General features: G+C 42.6%; 3 protein-coding genes across 3 annotated transcripts; 1 reads left to right on the top strand and 2 right to left on the bottom strand.

The window, feature by feature from the left end:
* Window positions 1-903: 903 nt before the first annotated feature.
* LOC126779413 (histone H3-like) lies at window positions 904-1,260 on the bottom strand. The gene has a single exon (XM_050503331.1). The coding sequence runs from the start codon at window positions 1,258-1,260 to the stop codon at window positions 904-906; it is 357 nt and encodes a 118-aa protein (XP_050359288.1).
* Window positions 1,261-5,691: 4,431 nt separating this feature from the next.
* On the top strand, window positions 5,692-8,096 carry LOC126779414 (uncharacterized). The gene is made up of 2 exons (XM_050503332.1): window positions 5,692-6,067; window positions 7,747-8,096. Exons 1-2 carry the CDS (start codon window positions 5,746-5,748, stop codon window positions 8,094-8,096), a joined length of 672 nt encoding a protein of 223 aa, XP_050359289.1. The 5' UTR covers window positions 5,692-5,745.
* A 3,733-nt stretch (window positions 8,097-11,829) lies between these two features.
* Window positions 11,830-13,758, bottom strand: LOC126779415 (uncharacterized). The gene has a single exon (XM_050503333.1). It carries the CDS (start codon window positions 13,756-13,758, stop codon window positions 11,830-11,832), a length of 1,929 nt encoding a protein of 642 aa, XP_050359290.1.
* Between the last annotated feature and the right edge of the window lie 4,629 nt (window positions 13,759-18,387).

The following is an 18,387-nucleotide window of genomic DNA, read 5'->3' on the forward strand; positions in this document are numbered from 1 at the left end:
ATCACTATTTAACTCTTTATCTTTGCAATCATTGGATGTAATATGTTTTTGTTGTGCAATTGATATCAGAGAAAAATATAAAAGATTCAAGTTTGTTTCTTTCATCCAATTGTACAGTCATTATCGACTAAATATTCTAACTTATTTTAAACTTAAAGGCAGTTTGCATTAAACGAAGCAATACTTATCGAGCGGGGTTTGTACCTACCTACTGGGACTGTCATTTAGTAAACTTTTTCGAAGATAATGATTGGATTAGTACATTATATAATTTTTAAAATTTTACAAATCTTAGGTAATTTAACTCCATTCCTAATTTGAGCCTAATTTAATGCTCCTCGTACAATTCGCTTATTTCACTTAGCGGATTATAACACAATTGATAATGCTTTGGTTGCTGTTGACTGGTTAGATTTACTAAATGACTGCGATATCACTAAAGCTGTACATGTTTTTTACGAAACCGTTAATTTGATTATCTCTGATTTGGTTCCTGTTAAAATAGTCAAATATGACATCAACATCCTTTTTGGTACTCTAAAGCCTTAATTAAAATTATTGCTGAAAAACTTAAAATCCATAAAAAATGGAAGATTTACAATATATTGTCATATTACGAAACATTGAGTTTGTTAAGGGAGCGTCAAAAACGGGCCCAAGTCGAATGTTATGATAAATATATATCTGACTGTGAATTGAAAATTAAACGCAATAGCAAATTTTTCTGGGCTTTTGTCAAACCAAAGAAAACTATTAACAATATACCCAATACTATGAAATTTAAAAATCAAACCGTGAGTGATGGGAAAGAGATTTGCAACCTCTTTAATGATTATTTTAAGTTTGTTTTTGAACTATCGAATTGATATGGCGCATGTACTAATACAACATCTTATAATCATATCAGCATAGGGTCTGCTTATATCTCATATAGTTCGTGTCTTCGAAGAGACCGATGAGGTAAGCTTCGCTAGCTTCTTGCAGCGCCATAACTGCCGAACTCTGGAGTCGGAGATCGGTTTTGAAGTCTTGAGCGATCTCACGGACCAGACGCTGGAATGGCAGCTTGCGAATCAGAAGCTCCGTGCTCTTCTGGTAACGACAGATTTCACGATGAACTACGGTACCGGGTCTATAACGATGAAGCTTCTTGACTCCTCCCGTGGTGGGAGCACTCTTGCGAGCGAGCTTGATGGCGAGCTGCTTGTGCGGCGTCTTACCACCGGTAGATTTTCGGGCTGTCTGCTTAGAACGAGCCATCCTCGAGCCAGCGACGGTGAATAAATACGAAACGAGAGAGAGAGCAAAATTAAAACAAAAAAATGTACGCACGTCCGGCGAGGAGATGTAAAGGATAGAATAAAAATTTTAGCGTCCGGGCGACTCCTTTTACACCAGTAACTACTCGCTTCAATACGGGGCGGTGGACCGCCGCCGCGATGACGTATCGCTATCTCCCTCTCTTTCTCTAAGCTAATTTATCCCTCTCGCACGTTCACTCTTACCGACCGATGATGATTATTATTATTTATAATAAAAACAACAACAACAAAAAGCTTTTTTTCAAGTGTAATCTTTTTACCTTTCTTCAAACTTTGTGATACGGGCATGAGGCATTTGGTGATACGGGCAAAGTCTGGGATAAATTTACGATAATAACCTAGGAGTCCTAAAAACTGTTGTATTTCTTTAGCTGTCTTTGGAAAAGGATATTTTTTTATCGCTGAAATTTTATCTGGGTTTGGTTTTATACCATTTCTACTAATAATATGTCCGAGGTAAGCTGTTTCGAGTTTAAGGAACTCAGACTTGTCCAACTGGATCTTAAAATTGGACTCTCGGAGCCTCTGAAAAACCATTTTTTATATCGAGTGCACGTGTGATCTATATTAAATAAATCAGCGCTCGCTGGTCGGTCAAGCAATAAGATTATATCATTAGGGTTCTCGACTTCTACGTAGCTGCGGTTATTAGTTACAGAAGTAATACATTCATAGGTTATTGCAATTACAAATTAATTGGTCGTTAATAAAAACTTCTCCGTCCTGCGAATTTATAGGAATACGAATTAATTTTGAAGTCCCAGCCGGCATTATGTCCTCGTAGAGATTATATTTTAATCTCTACGAGGACCTAAAATTAAAACCTACCGGATTAAGATTACATGAATTATACATACTGATCGGATTTGAAGCGGTACGAGTAATTAAGTTACCGTTTTTAGATCAATTTTGGCTTCCCATTTTGTTAATAAGTCTAGTCCTATTAATCTGTCGAAATAGAATAATAATTTATAGATAAATAATTTTGTTGTGTTCTCTGGGTCCATAAATTCTTCAAAACAGGGTAGAGTTATAGAATATTCATTTCTAATTGTCGTGTTTATATTCATGTCTTCAAACGGGTCGTAATTGAGGGGATGATTAAAAAAATATTTCGTAACAGCATCATGGCTAATGAAAGATTGGTTTGCACCAATGTCAATCAGTAATTTTAGTGAAGGATTCTTAATCTGTATATATGGGAGTTGCCTTTGTGTCTGTAGGTTTAATTCTATTATTACTCCTATATATAATAGAATTATTACTGTAAAAGTCAGGTCTGTAATTAATGTTATAGTCTTCATATTTTTTTTTTTTTTTTATAGAATAGGAAGGTGGACGAGCATATGGGCCACCTGATGGTAAGTGGTCACCAAACGCCCTTAGACATTGGCATTGTAAGAAATGTCAACCATCACTTATAGCCAATGCGCCACCAACCTTGGGAACTAAGATTTTATGTCCCTTGTGCCTGTAATTACACTGGCTCACTCACCCTTCAAACCGGAACACAACAATATCAAGTACTGCTGTTTTGCGGTAGAATATCTGATGAGTGGGTGGTACCTACCCAGACGAGCTTGCACAAAGCCCTACCACCAGTAAAATTCATTCATCATATTCACTGTTATAGTTATAGTTTTGGTCGTAATAATAGTCAGGGTAATTCAGTACATGTCCTCATAAGGCATACAATAGTTCATGTTCGTTTCACGTGTGAAATAATTCGTAGGGGATGGATTACCCAATTTACGCCAGTCATGTCCAGTCATTAAGGTATGTGGCATGGGTTTAAAGTTAAAACTTAGCACTCCACATATATGTACTGGCTTAAAATTATGAGATGGATTACTAGGCGTTGATTATGGTTAAAATTTAATTTAAAATGCTGTGGGGTTTGTATATGGCGTTGTGCTACAGGGGCTGGCCAATTAATTATTGGAGGTTGAAATCCTTGAGCTCGAAGATGTGAGAATGTAAGGGATTAATTTTAGGCGTTGATTGCTGTTTTAGTCCGTCCGTGCGTTGCTGTAAATATGTAACGTTTAATTCTTTTTGTGCATGTTTAAGGGCTTTTTCTTTTGTTAGTTATATAGTTCTATAGTTGTCTGTATATTCTCATGTAACGTAGCATATGTCATTATCGTACTGAAAAGTGTCTGACAATGGCTATAAAATTCTTGGAGTGTCCTATTTCCTTGTATGGCTAGCGAAAGGTTATCGTATAAGGCTGTTTCGTCTCGTTGGTCAGAGAAATTATTTATTACAGAAGGCCTTCTATCGAGCCAACTGTCCGGTACCCCATTAGAATTAATAGTAGCAGCGGCAGTTCCCGTGATTTTATTTAGTATCCCGTTTAATAAAAATAAGTTTGTTAATTCAGTACCGGGCGCACTATTTAAATAATCTTTTACTATTTGGTCACAAATATTAACAAATCTCGTAAGAACATTAGGGTTACCTTCAAATTCGGGCACAATTCTAAGGATTTATCTTCTTGGACAAGATTTGCGTAACTCTCCCTTTCGAAACATTATTATTTATCTATCGTAATAGTTTATATTTCAATATTACTGGCTTAACAGAGTTCGTTTTCTCGTGCTTCGTACGCAGACTTGCATGGTTGCTCTATAGGGCGAGGGCAGTCTCTGGCCAGATGTTCGCCGGCGCAGCGAACAAACTTTTGCTGTCTATGGCAGTTCGCTGAAGCGTGACCGAATGCTTGGCGGTGGTGGCATTGTGGTGGGTTTTTGCCACCTCTCCAGGCTTCTATTATCAGGCCTGGCATGCTTAGGAGTTCTGTAATTTTGTACAGTTCAATGAGCTCCTTCTCTCGCAGCTGCGCCAGCTTTTTTGTTTTTTATATGTCCGGGATGGCAAATGACAGGTGGAGTCACCTGATGGTAAGTGGTAGTACAGTCCAAACGCGACGACGGTTGAACTAAAGTAAGTGCACAGCTGCACTAAAGTGTGTCTGCTTTATAGTTCGGTATTGCCTTGGCTCTTTCAGCAGGGAACCTATACCCTGCAGCGGGGCAATCACCTCTTCAGGAGGCGTGACGGCCAACTTGGCGCAATTATCGCACGTCGGTGGGTTTGTGATGGGCCTTGGGCAATCCCTGGCTAGGTGTTCGCCGGCGCAGCGAACACACCTCTGTTGCCTATGACAATTGGCCGAGGAATGGCCAAATGCCTGGCAACGGTGGCATTGAGGTGGGCTCTTCGCTTACCTCCAGGCCTCCACCAGCAAGCCGGGCATGCACAGAAGCTCGGTTACTTTGTATAAATTGTTGAGTTCCTGCTCCTTTAGGTGCGCCAACTGGACAAAGTAGGTGCACCCGTGCCGACTTCTTCCGCCTGGGATCGCCTTCACGCTTTGTGCAGGGAACCCTAGACTGCACAGGGCGGTGATAACCTCTTCCGGGGGTGTGTCTAAGGGCAGCCCCCTAATGGCCACCTTGGTCGGTAGTTCCGCGGCTGGACTGTAGCAGAACCAGGATATTGATTTATCCTGACTCATAGCCTCCGTCAAGTGGCGCTGTATCACTCAGAACTCCTCCGCAGATCCGGGCAGGAAGCGCAGTCCCTTTCCTAGGGCGTGCGTTCGGGGCGCGTCCAAGCTTACCCTTCGGGGCGTGTCCAAGCTTACCCTTTAAGATCTCGAAATGCCTCGTCCAGTTCAGACATTCCGCCGTAATCGGCGGGTAGCTCGAACGAGGTGCAGTTCTCGGTGCTGGTACCGGTGCGGAGGCCCGGCTCCTGGGCGACGCTGGAGCGGCGGCGGTCGCCGCATAGGGGACCCCTGACGGCCCCGGTTGTGGCGATATCGGTTGAAAGGTTGTCTTCTCCGTTGATGGTAGGGCCGCGTAACTCGTCGAGTCGCGCGGCCAAGTGTCTTGCGACCCCCCCCCCTCCAGCGGGGAGGGGGATCGCGGTGGTGGTAGCTGCGTCCCCGGTCCATCGGTGCTTGCATCGCCCGATATGGGCGATGCCGCGCGCGACGATGTCGCCGATTCCTGCGGCGACCCATACGGCGGTGGTGAAGGTAGCGGGGGGGAGACATCCGTCCTGGGACGCTTGTCCTCCCCTTCCATCGACTCCGGGGAAGATTGTGGCCTCGGGCGCTTAGCACCTTCTGCGCCTGTTGTAGACTCAGCTACAACGGCGGCGAAGTCAACTTCAGCAGCACGGTGCTCCTCTTCTCCCCCGGTTTCCGCATGCACGATGCGGATAGCGGGACGCGGGGTGGCGGCAGGGATGAGGGTGACGGGCACGGTCGAGTTGTCGAAGATGTCTCTCCGAACAACTGACCGTGGAATGCCCGACCTACCTCGGCCGCTCTTGCGTTGGTCTAAGGGGGGGGGGGCTTCACCCCCTTAAGACAGGATGGTGATATTGGTCCTTTACTGCTCGTTTCTATGGTATGCACGGGCACCACGACATTCAGTTTCCAGTCGAACGTATACACAGACTGCTGAGGAAGGGTAACTACGCGGAGCGCGTCGGTGTCGGTGCACCCGTATACCTGGCGGCCGTCATGGAATACCTCGCCGCTGAAGTTCTCGAGTTGGCCTGCAACGCTGCCCGCGACAACAAAAAGACTAGGATTATACCGAGACATCTTCAGTTAGCGATCCGTAACGACGTGGAGCTGAACAAGTTACTTTCGGGCGTGACGATCGCACAAGACGGCGTCCTCTCTAACATCCAAGCCGTTCTGCTGCCCAAGAAAACCGAGAAGAAGGCATAAACTGACGAAAAAAAAATTATGTACATATATAGATATTAAATATTTTAACAAAATAATAATATATAATATCGATTCGATTCACACACGAACGCAGTCTTCCTAATTAGTAGAAAAAAATAATAATCGAACTATATAATTATTTAAATTATTATTATATCAATAAGTAAAATATAATAAAAATAAGTGATTCGTTTCAAGATCGGAACGACGGACGATAGAGGGTGTCGAGGTAGGGGTATTTCGTTTAGTATAAGAACCGAATAACCCCTGAGCACACTGGGCTCGTTTCCGATTGTTCGATAACGTTCTGCGTTTATACGGCGCACCGTATGAGAGAGCGCTACGCTGGCCGAATGCGGGGTATACTTAAAAGAAAAATCGGCTGCTTAGTAGCCGACAGTTTTGGTTTAGCAGTTGAGCAGTGCACGCCACTACTCAGACTCGAGACTTTCCCATAAAACCACTGTGCTTCGGCAGGCTGTTTTACAACCGTGTTCCAACATGGCGGAATATCTCGCCTGCTCCAAATTTGCCATCACCGGAAGGAGAGGACCCAGTCGCGGTCCACCACCGGGCCTCACTAGTCACCATCGCTGCGAGTGGACCTACCGAGCCGTCCGCGCCCCTGTCTTTTGCTGCTTATATTAAGCAGCAAATAGAAACAGGAGCTGTATCGACTGCAGACCAGCCAGCCAGAATGGAAATGCTCCAACAGTTAGGTACCCCAAATACTAACTATAATCTAAACCTCCCCCCCATCTACTGAACACAGGATAGAAGTTGAAGACATCCCGCCAAACACACTGAGGCTACTCGACGTCTTGGGAAAAAGACGCCACTGCAATGAAAAGTAAGTGCAAGGAGCCTAGGACCGCGGAGACCGAGCCGCCGCCGAAGAAAGACTTCGCCAATGCTTTACGCAAAAAGGCGCCAGTCCCGGTTGCAGAACCAACTACTGCAACAGCCACCACCGCTCCGGCTACGTTTTCAGCTACATTTTCAGCAGCGGAGAACAGTTCGCTAATGGCACCAGCAAACGCGTCCCCCGCTCGATGTTCGAGCACAGGGAAGAAGAAGCGGCGCAGCAAGAAGAAGAGCAAGACAAACAAGCCAGCCACTCCTGCTGCGAAATCCAGAGCGTCAAAGGAGACTGCTCCCAAATCAGCTGCCGCCCCCGCGCCTAGGTGTCGAGATGTGTTCAAATTATTTAAAAAAATATATTCAATCGTATTACGCACACGATTCACATTACAATTTAATTCTATTTATTATATTAGTAGATCTACTACTTATCACGTAATCATATTACCTTCTTATTAAAAATATACCTATTGATACAGAAAAACTTGTAATATATCTTAAGAATGATATCGTTTTTGTTGTTGTTTTTTTTTATTATAAATAATAATAATAATCATCGGTCGGTTAGAGTGAACGTGCGAGAGGGATAAAATAGCTTAGAGAAAGAGAGGGAGATAGCGATACGTCATCGCGGCGGTGGTTCACCGCCCCGTATTGAAGCGAGTAGTTACTGGTGTAAAAGGAGACGCCCGGACGCTAAAATTTTTATTCTATCCTTTACATCCCCTAGCCGGACGTGCGTACATTTTTTTGTTTTAATTTTGCTCTCTCTCGTTTCGTATTTATTCACCGTCGTTGGCTCGAGGATGGCTCGTTCTAAGCAGACAGCCCGAAAATCTACCGGTGGTAAGACGCCGCACAAGCAGCTCGCCATCAAGCTCGCTCGCAAGAGTGCTCCCGCCACGGGAGGAGTCAAGAAGCTTCATCGTTATAGACCCGGTAACGTAGTTCATCGTGAAATCCGTCGTTACCAGAAGAGCACGGAGCTTCTGATTCGCAAGCTGCCATTCCAGCGTCTGGTCCGTGAGATCGCTCAAGACTTCAAAACCGATCTCCGACTCCAGAGTTCGGCAGTTATGGCGCTCCAAGAAGCTAGCGAAGCTTACCTCATCGGTCTCTTCGAAGACACGAACTATATGAGATATAAGCAGACCCTATGCTGATATGATTATAAGATGTTGTATTAGTACATGCGCCATATCAATTCGATAGTTCAAAAACAAACTTAAAATAATCATTAAAGAGGTTGCAAATCTCTTTCCCATCACTCACGGTTTGATTTTTAAATTTCATAGTATTAGGTATATTGTTAATAGTTTTCTTTGGTTTGACAAAAGCCCAGAAAAATTTGCTATTGCGTTTAATTTTCAATTCACAGTCAGATATATATTTATCATAACATTCGACTTGGGCCCGTTTTTGACGCTCCCTTAACAAACTCAATGTTTCGTAATATGACAATATATTGTAAATCTTTCATTTTTTATGGATTTTAAGTTTTTCAGCAATAATTTTAATTAAGGCTTTAGAGTACCAAAAAGGATGTTGATGTCATATTTGACTATTTTAACAGGAACCAAATCAGAGATAATCGAATTAACGGTTTCGTAAAAAATATGTACAGCTTTAGTGATATCGCAGTCATTTAGTAAATCTAACCAGTCAACAGCAACCAAAGCATTATCAATTGTGTTATAATCCGCTAAGTGAAATAAGCGAATTGTACAAGGAGCATTAAATTAGGCTCAAATTAGGAATGGAGTTAAATTACCTAAGATTTGTAAAATTTTAAAAATTATATAATGTACTAATCCAATCATTATCTTCGAAAAAGTTGCTAATATTCATAGAGTTACCTAATTATTCCCACAAGGCAGAGGAGATATTAAAATCACCCTTTATCAAAACATGGGCATTAGGTTGGCTAAGAATCTCATTGGAAATTAATTCAATGAAATCCGAGAGCACTTCACATTGATATTTACCGTGAGGGAAATAACAACAATAAATATGTAACAATTTAGATAAAGGAGCTGGCGAAAGGACAATGGAGACTTTAATTATATCGGCAGCCATGTTCACTGAGAGGATGTTGGAATGGAATTTGACTGAGAGATTAGATTTCAATGCCACTAAGACGCCACCAGAGGGCCATCTCGGCTTGTAACCGATGATCGTGGGTTCAAACCTGGGCAAGCACCACTGAATTTTCATGTGCTTAATTTGTGATTATAATTCATCTCGTGCTTTACGGTGAAGGAAAACATCGTGAGGAAACCTGCATGTGTCTAATTTCACTGAAGTTCTGCCACATGTGAATTCTACCAACCCGCATTGGAGCAGCGTGGTGGAATAAGCTCCCAAACCTTCTCCTCAAAAAGAGGAGAGGAGGCCTTTAACCCAGCAGTGGGACATTCACAGGCTGTTACGGTTACGGGTACGGTAAGACGCCACCTCTCATTTTATCTCCACGCGAGTTATAGTCCCGATCAGTTTTGTACACGTTATAACTCAAATCAAACAATTCCGCATTAAAAATACCTTTATGCAGTCAAGTTTCACTGAGGCAAATAATATCGCAAGAGTGACTAGTCTGAATTAATTTTCGGTAAAATGTTTTGTTTTAGTTCGTAATCCACGCACATTTTGATAGAAAATAGTACCTTTAGTCATAACTACAGTAAGCATATCGTACATATTTTACATAATGTTGATAAACTATTAAGAGATATAATATAATAATAATCATCGAACACATAAAGAGATAAGAAGAGAGATGACGAAGGCAAATAAAAATTAAATATTCGATTCAAGTTCTCAGATAATAATATATTACAGATAGCCAGTAATAGATTATAAAAAAGAGTAAGAAAATAATAAAATGATGAACCATCTATGTCCACAATCCATTCACACAATAAATATAAGATTAAACAAATAACTATTCCTGCCGTACATAAAATTCGAACAAAAATGTTAACAAGAAATACAATAGTACCTGCGTATTTTTTTTTAAACCACTAGGCCTAATAATGTGTATGATAGGACTAGAGTCATTGCGACGAGCCATTATGCAACAATTTTTTACCCAAACACATTGAAAGCTTTTTTCTTTGGCAGTTTTTTTTACACTTCTTAACAATTCTCTATTGGCACTGGTTAGATGGTCGTTTAAATATATCTGATTATAATTAAAGTTAAATCAAATATCGTGACATTTAAGCCTTTTTAGCTTGGACAAGAAAATAATCTTTTTTCCAGTGGCACAGGAATCTAACAACAATAGGCTTAGTCTTTTTATTTTCTTTATCTTTTGAAGCCACCCTGGTTATGAAGTCTATTGATATCAAATAAAAAAAAATAAGTTGAATCTCGGTTTTATCAGATATTTCTTCCAAAATTATAAAAAGTTTTTCGTTTTTTTTTTTCAGAAACACCATAATTTTCAATGTTAGATTGCTCACCCATTGCTCACGGGTGTTATTTTCGGTAACAATATAATCTAAGGAAATCTTTAGACTTCCAATCTCTGCGGTTTGGTTAGCGAGTCGTTTTAAATTTGTCTCACATTCATCGTCATCAAATTTAGCGTTAGTAAATTCCATATACTCTTTTAAACTACAGACTTCATCTCTCAAAGATTTTAATTCATTTTGTAGTGGCACAATTGACGTTCTAAATTCATCCTTTAGACTAGAAATATAGTTATGTTTTCCAGTAATCCAACAACAAAATGCAACGATGCAGTTTTAGGTTTTTATTGTAAATGTTCTTCGTGGTAACTAGATACTCGAATATGAATATATCTTATACGAAAATAACAAATATAATAATAAATATTTATCTTATAAGAGATCAAATTACTTAGGAAGATGGAAGAAATCACATAATTTACTAACAAAAATCACATATTCAAGTATCAAACTCTGGCCCAGCACAGTCATTATGTGCTCAGAGCTAGCACATTAAACATCTGACCCACAATTCTCCGGCTTCGTTTTCCTTGGTTTTCCTTGGTTCTTTTGATTGTGTTTGCGCCATTCTGAAAAAAATATAAGTAGGTACCTTTAGAACCACATAACCAACCATCTAAAATACCACATGAATATGGACCATATACCCATATTCAGGGCCATAGTCATAGCCCATAGTCGAAATTCTTAACTGAAATCAACTTAATCGTGTACTTCACAAATAATATATAGCAAGAAATAAATCGACCGAAAATCGTAAAATAAAACTTATATTCTGCAATAAAACACATAGTTACAGTATTAAGACCTAATTTTCATTAATTAAATAACATAGTTCACAAGTTCGACAGCAGCAACACAAGTATGGCCGACACTGGCGACATAGGATGTACCAGGCCCAATCAAAAAGACATGGTGCTCGCAGTGCTGGATCTCTCCCCGGAAGGGAAGAAGATTTTCGATGTACGGTCAATAGGCCACCTGTCCGGCATTGCCACGGGCTGCTCGTGGTATATGCGTAACGTAGATCTACATAAAGACTTCAAACTAGAATTAATAATCGCGAAGTTGATACAAAGCTTACGGGCCAGTTCGATCAGATTTAATTACGTTCGACTACTGTTAATAATATATTTTATTATGTCGAATACTAAATGCCGTCATATTGAAGTCGCGCTGGAGGGCGATTGTGACCACAATGGGTAGGTGTTGTGTGTTGAGGTCGCGGCGGTACCTCTGAATGGGCAGCCCCGGGGAGAGACTTCATCTCGCCGATACACGAAGAAATTCGGGATTCGGAGCTCGATCTCAGTCGAGAGCTTCGTCTCGCCCAGGAGGATTACGTGAATATCCTGCGACTGGGCGAGTAGGGTCAGCTCCCGGATATGGCCACGTATGCCACCTGGGTTCCAATATAGTATTCTCAGCTGGAATTGAGCTTCGCAAGAGCGGCTATTCCAGCTGAGATGGCAGGTATTATGTCCTGGCCCTGTGTATAGGCGACCAGGATCGCCGTCAGTGCCTCCATGAAGACCCGGACGATGATGGTGGTGTCCAGGCCTTTCGCACTGGCCGAGGTTGTCATCTGCACAGGGGGAGGCACTTCTTGCCTCACCACCGGCCGCGTGGCGGCAGCCGGAGCGGACTTTGGCTCCGTCGCTGCCTTCCTGGGCTGCGGCGTCGATGCCGCCGCAGGCTCAGTCCTGGGAGGCCTAGCTGCCCTCTTCCTTCTCTTCTTTCTGCTAGGCACCTTTATAGGCTGGTCCCTGGCCGTCGGCTGGTTGGCTGGAGGCGCCAAAGTTGTTGGGGGCGCAAGCTTGGCTCGCACCTCCGTGGCTTTCTTCGCAGGGGGTGGCTGCTTCGTTCGCTGGTCGACTACTATCGTCGCTTTAGGTTCTGCGACGATAGGGCGACCGACCACCTGCTTAGGTGCTACCGGGGGGACACGCTCCCTGTCCCCCTTTGGCTGTGCTCTTGGTCCGTTCGGGTGAGGGGCGGGCACGTTAATGCCCCTCCTTCGTGCTTCTTTCTTAAAGACCGGGCACCTCCGGTCCTTTGCTGTATGCGCCTTAGCGCAGTTTGCGCACGTCGGTGGTTCAGAAAGAGGTCTCGGGCAGTCCCGTGCCAGATGTTCGCCGGCGCAGTGAACACACTTTTGTTGCCTATGGCAATTGGCCGAGGAGTGGCCAAATGCCTGGCAGCGGTGACATTGAGGCGGGCTCGTCGCGCCTCTCCAGGCTTCAATCAGCAGGCCGGGCATGCACAGGAGCTCAGTAGTCTTGTATAGTGACCTGAGCTCCTGCTCCTTCAGGTGCACCAGCTGGACGAAGTAGGTGCACCCATGTCGACCTCTTCCGCCTGGGATCGCCTTCGCGCTCTGCGCAGGGAACCCTAAACTGCGCAGGGCGGCGATCACCTCTTCCGGGGGTGTGTCGAGTGGCAGCCCCCTAATGGCCACCTTGGTTGGCAGTTCCGCGGCTGGGCTATAGCAGAACCAGGATATAGTCTTATCCTGGTTCATAGCCTCAGTCAGATGGCGCTGGATGACCCGAAATTCCTCCGCGGATCCGGGCAAGAAGCGCACTCCCTTTCCCAAAGGGCGTGCGTTCGGGGCGTGTCCTAGTTTGTTTTTAAGCACCTCGAAGTGCCTCGTCCAGTTCGGTAGGCGTTCCGCCGTGATCGGCGGGTAGCTAGAACGAGGCGTCGCTCTTGGGGCTGGTACCGGTGCAGGGGCTCGACTCCTGGGCGACGCTGGAGCGGCAGCGGCCGCCGCATAGGTGACCCCTGACGGCCCCGGTTGCGGTGAAGTGGGACGGGAGGCTGTCCTCTCCTCGACCGTCGATGGCAAGGCCGCGTAGCTCGTCGAGTCACGCGGCCAGGTGTCTTGCGACCCCCCCTCCATTGGGGAGGGGGATCGCGGCGGTGGTAATTCTTTTGGCCGTCCTTTTTCGCTTGCTTCGCCCGTTGTAGGCGATGCCGCGCGCGATGAGGATGCCGAATCCTGCGGCGATCCGTACGGCGGTGATGCAGTGGAAACTTCGGTCTTGGGGCGCTTGTCCTCCCCTTCCATTGACTCCGGCGAAGAGTCCGGTCTCGGGCGCTTGGCTCCTTCCGCGCCTGCTGTAGACTCAGCTACAGTGGCGGCGAAGTCTGCTTCAGCAGCCCGGTGGACGTCCTCTCCACCGGTTTCAGCATGCATTATGCGTATACGCGGGCCGGCGGCGGGGGTGAGGGCGACAGGCACGGTCAAGTTGTCGAAGATGTCTCTTCGAACAACTGACCGCGCGATGCCGGACCTGCCTCGGCCACGCTTGCGTTGGTCTAAGGGGGGGGGCTCCCCCCCTTCAGACATGATGGTGGTGTCGGATTGCTGCTCTTGATGTGTATGCACGGGCACCACGACCTCGGCGCGTGCAACCAAGCCAGGTGAGACCCCTAGGGGAGGCCCAGCTAAGCGCCCGCGAGCGGAAGTTCGGTCCGTGCACACCGGTATCTCTGTTCTTCAGCTTTCCTTGGTTTCGTTGATCCTGCAGGATTTTTTGATAACCAAAAAAGTGCAGGATCTATTCGTGCGCTTCTCTTCACTTGAGCAGGCAGACTCCTGGCAACTAGCACCGGCCGTTTCCTCAAGCCGACGTCGGAGGACGCGGCGAGTACAACTGGCACCGGAGGGGGTCGTTGCGGGGAGCGGGGGATGTTCGATCGGAGAGATGGCACGTCTTACATATACAATAATCTCACCGAACACAATATGAGAATATTCAGAGAATACCCTCGATATATATATTCGATTCGATATATTATATATATAAGAGCAATGAACTATTACTAAGTAAAAATAGTTTATTGCAAGTGAAGATAGATGGCAGCTTATGTATAATATTTAACGTAAATTATTATTGTCACGTACCAATACTATATTGGTTGTTTTGATGGTGTTATTTACCATATTATAAAATATTAATTTTATATTATATTAATAAGTAACAGAACAAACGACCTACTAACAATATTATCAAATAGGATTAAAAAACTATTCAATGTACAAAGTTTGTACATTGGATAGTTTTGTTTTACTCTATTTTCGATTCAATATTCATTTTCTATTATTATTTATTATTATATTTTTATTTTACATTTCCTCTCGTATGAGGTAATAAAAACCTCAACACACGGGCCGTAGCCAAGCGCGAGTAGGGTCTAGGTGATTGTATAGGAAGATGAGATAGACGAAGTCGTAAGGAACTTGCGAGTGAGGCGGCATGTGTTCAGGATGATTGCCTTTTGGAGTAAATTTTGAGTATTTTGAGGAACCTGTAACATATCAAGGCTACTTTGTAGGCTTTTAGGTACGACTCCAATTGCTGATATGACAATGGGAACAAAATGGATGGTGTTTGCTCGCCACTGACGTTTCAATTCGATTGCTAGATCTTGGTAGTTACTGAGCTTTTCCGAAATTGTCGACTGTATGTTATGGGTGTTAGGAATAGCTATATCAATTAGATAAATAGTTTTGTTAATTTTGTCATGAAATGTGATATCTGGTCTATTGAAATGTATTGTTTTATCTGTGATTATAGTTCTGTCCCAGTATATCCTGTAACTTTTATTTTCTAGTATAGTGTTGGGTTTGCATTTATAATATGGACTCTTCTTTTTTATAAAACCATGTTTATGTGCGAGATGTTGATGTATGATGGCGCTCACTTGGTCGTGTCGATGTTTATAGTCAGTTTGCGCAAGGACTCTGCAGGCGGAAGTTATGTGTTGAATGGTTTCAGGATTAGAATGACAGTGCCGGCATGTATCTGATTGGGTATTAAGTGTGCGTATTATGTGTTTCTGGTAGTTCCGGGTGTCGATGATGGTCCTGAATTGCCAACATAAAGGCTTCAGTTTCAGGAAAGAGTTCACCACGCCTCAGCCAAGCGTTTGACGCTGCTTTGTCAACATATGATTGCTGTAAGTCATGGCGATGTCTTCCATGAAGGGATTTCTGTTGCCATGAGGCAATTTTTTCATTAATGTCGGTAATACGTTCATTTCTTTGTAGGTTTTGATCTTTAAGGTTTAGAGGGGTAAAGTGTTTGTCTGCGAGTGTTACTGTTTTATGCAGTGGAGAGTGTTTCGAGCGTTGATGAAAATAGTGTCTAAGAGATATGATTTGTTTGTTGTGTAGATTGACTACATCTATTAAGCCTCGTCCACGTTCACCTCTGGGAAGGGTCATTCTCTGTACGCAAGATCAAGGATGATGTTTTCGGTGGGCAGTTAGAGAAGTGTTAATGATACGTTGAAGGTTGAGGAGTTCACATTGAGACCATTTAATTATGCCGAAAGAATAAGTAAGTACCGGAATCTCGTAACTATTTATTGCTTTAAACAAATTGCGGGAGTTGAGTTGAGACCGGAATAAAATATTTAAACGATGTCTGAATTTAGTTTTAAGTCTATCTTTTGCTCCTTTTTGATATATCTGCCTAGCTTTTTCAAAACCTAAGTATTTGTAGGTAGTGTACAGTTCTAGAGATTCAATAATCTCTCCTGATTCTAAGATGTAGCTATTTGGGATGATTTTTCCATTTTTGACCGAAAATGTCTTACACTTGTCTATCCCAAACTCCATGTGAATGTCGCTTGAGAAAGTTTGGGTGATATCTGCAAGATGATGTAATGATGCTATTGTGCTACTGTATAATTTAATGTCATCCATGTACATACATGAGGTGTGTAAGAGTAGTTTCTGTATTTGGTGCGGTGATAGAGTAACCGAGATTTCATTTGTTCAGCATATGGGAGAGAGGGTTTAGCGCAAGACAAAACCACAGCGGGCTAAGGGCGTCTCCCTGAAAGATACCTCGGCGTATTGGGATTTCAGCTGTTTCGGTTTTAACCTGTCCTGCGATTTTAAGCTTAGTTTTCCAGTTTTGCATAGAACTTTCAAGAAAAAAAATAAGCTGTGGGTGAACCTTATAGTATTGCAGTACGTAAAGAAGCCAACTATGTGGTACGGAGTCAAAAGCTTTTCTATAATCTATATACAGGGTATTAATATTTTTTTTCCTAGACGTAGCATGTTTCATGGCTATTGTGTCTATTACAAGCTGTTCCTTGCAACCTTGTCTACTTTTTCGGCATCCTTTTTGTTCTTCGGCAAGAATATTGTTAGTTACAATGTGTTCGTGTAGTATTTCAGCAATACATCCTGTAAGTATTTTATAAATTATTTGTAGGCAGGTAATTGGACGACATTTAGCTGGATTTTGATGGTCGGTGTCTTTCGGTATCATGTACGTGAGGCCCTGTGTGACGAAGTGTGGCATTATGTTAGGTGTTTGAATAAAGTCGTTGATGTGAAAAGTGTGTGTTCTGTGACTTTCTAAGAGTGCAATTTAAATATCTTTTTAACCTACTAGATGCGGCATTTAGTTTTTTGTTTGAGGGTGTCAAGGAAATGTTCATTGTTTGTGTTAGGTATGTAGATAAAATTAGTAAATTTGTATCATCGCCCATGGGGTCGGCTGTAACTTCTACGTTGTGAGTCCGCCTGTTCAAATCACAACGACCGGCTGTAACGCTTTTACTGTTGAGTACCCGCCTGCTCAGCTCCTCACCACCGATGGTTCGCATGCTGTAGCATCCAGCATCGGCTTCAGATGCGCCCCGGCGCACCCCGGGAAGCGGCCGTAAGTTGTAGATTCTTTTATTCATCTCCATTTGGGTTTGGGACCGTTAGTTGAGAAAGACGTAGCCAAGGTTTAAGTGGCTATTAAATGTTGTGTATCTCCTGTTCTACTTATTTAACAGGGTAAACTCAAGTCTAAGAGACCTTTCATGTCTTCTCATAAGCCCCCCTACCACGGATGCCTCTTTTGCCTTCTGAGGATGCCTCTTCATAAAATTGTTACATCAGTGTTTTCCGGCTAGTAATTTTACATGGTCAAACTTATGAGGGAGGTTATTTAGGTCTGCAAATTGGTAGGCTAATCTGCGAATTTTCTTATCGTCTATGTATAGTATAGTTTGCTACATTTTATAACATAGTCTACGAGTTCTGCTCATCCGTAAATAATGGTTCTATACCAGTTCTTGGTTGTTTTATTTAAAGCCTTCTTTAAAAGATCGAAAATTGTAGTTTTTCAGACTGAATAAGTTTCTGCTGTTTTGCTAATGTTTAATCTAATGTTTTTAATATAGTCCTTAGATTTTTAGAGATCTTCTAGTTTATAAAAAAATATAAATATTGCGATTAGTTATTGACAATTAGTAGTTGAAATATATGGACCGTTTATTTTGAAAGTGGTGTAAGTCCATTTTCTTTTGTTTCGAGAAAATTAAAGGTTATATATATACTATATTTGTTGATTTAAAAATACAGGCAAATCATATAAGGTCTGGCATTGTTTCTATTGTTTTATCAACATTTAATTTGTTTATATAAATTTGTTTTTGGATAATTAGACTACGATAACACATATTTATGTGCTGTAAATGGACTTACACCACTTTCAAAATTATACAATTGTAAAAATCGTTTAATTTCAATTTTGAAAAATCAAATATCGCTTAAAATATACTTCATTTTAATATAATTTTGTTTACAAATACGCATAACAACACATAAAATTTTATTTTAGACGGCAATTACATTGTCATTACAAGATACTGATTACAAGAATTTTGTAGTGTAGTATATAAGCAGCTGACACATGGTATTGAGAGCAGTAATAAATTTATCTTCAAACCTTAAACATCTACTTTATTTACCTAGTCCCGTCCTTACATGGCGACCCTGCCATTTAAGGTTCGGTTTCGGGTTCTAACGAAGTGCAGTATAACAATATAATGTCGCTCTGTGTAATATTGGACATTCGTGTATTTAATTGTTCGAACGTTAGTAGCGTCATAATACAAAATGGGCAAAGAACAAAGTAAAGAACAAATTGTGATTGCACAAAATGCCGCAGGAGGCGTGAAT

Source organism: Nymphalis io, chromosome 29, assembly GCF_905147045.1.
Source record: "Nymphalis io chromosome 29, ilAglIoxx1.1, whole genome shotgun sequence".
NCBI classification, from domain to species: Eukaryota; Metazoa; Arthropoda; class Insecta; order Lepidoptera; family Nymphalidae; genus Nymphalis; species Nymphalis io.

Excerpts from the sequence above, each read along its gene's own strand:
- LOC126779413 (XM_050503331.1), bottom strand. The coding sequence starts at position 1,260 with ATGGCTCGTTCTAAGCAGACAGCCCGAAAATCTACCGGTGGTAAGACG.
- LOC126779415 (XM_050503333.1), bottom strand. The coding sequence starts at position 13,758 with ATGTCTGAAGGGGGGGAGCCCCCCCCCTTAGACCAACGCAAGCGTGGC.
- LOC126779414 (XM_050503332.1), top strand. The coding sequence starts at position 5,746 with ATGCACGGGCACCACGACATTCAGTTTCCAGTCGAACGTATACACAGA. Across the intron at positions 6,068-7,746 it reads CAAGAAAACCGAGAAGAAGG|GTTCTAAGCAGACAGCCCGA; the intron begins CATAAACTGACG and ends CGAGGATGGCTC.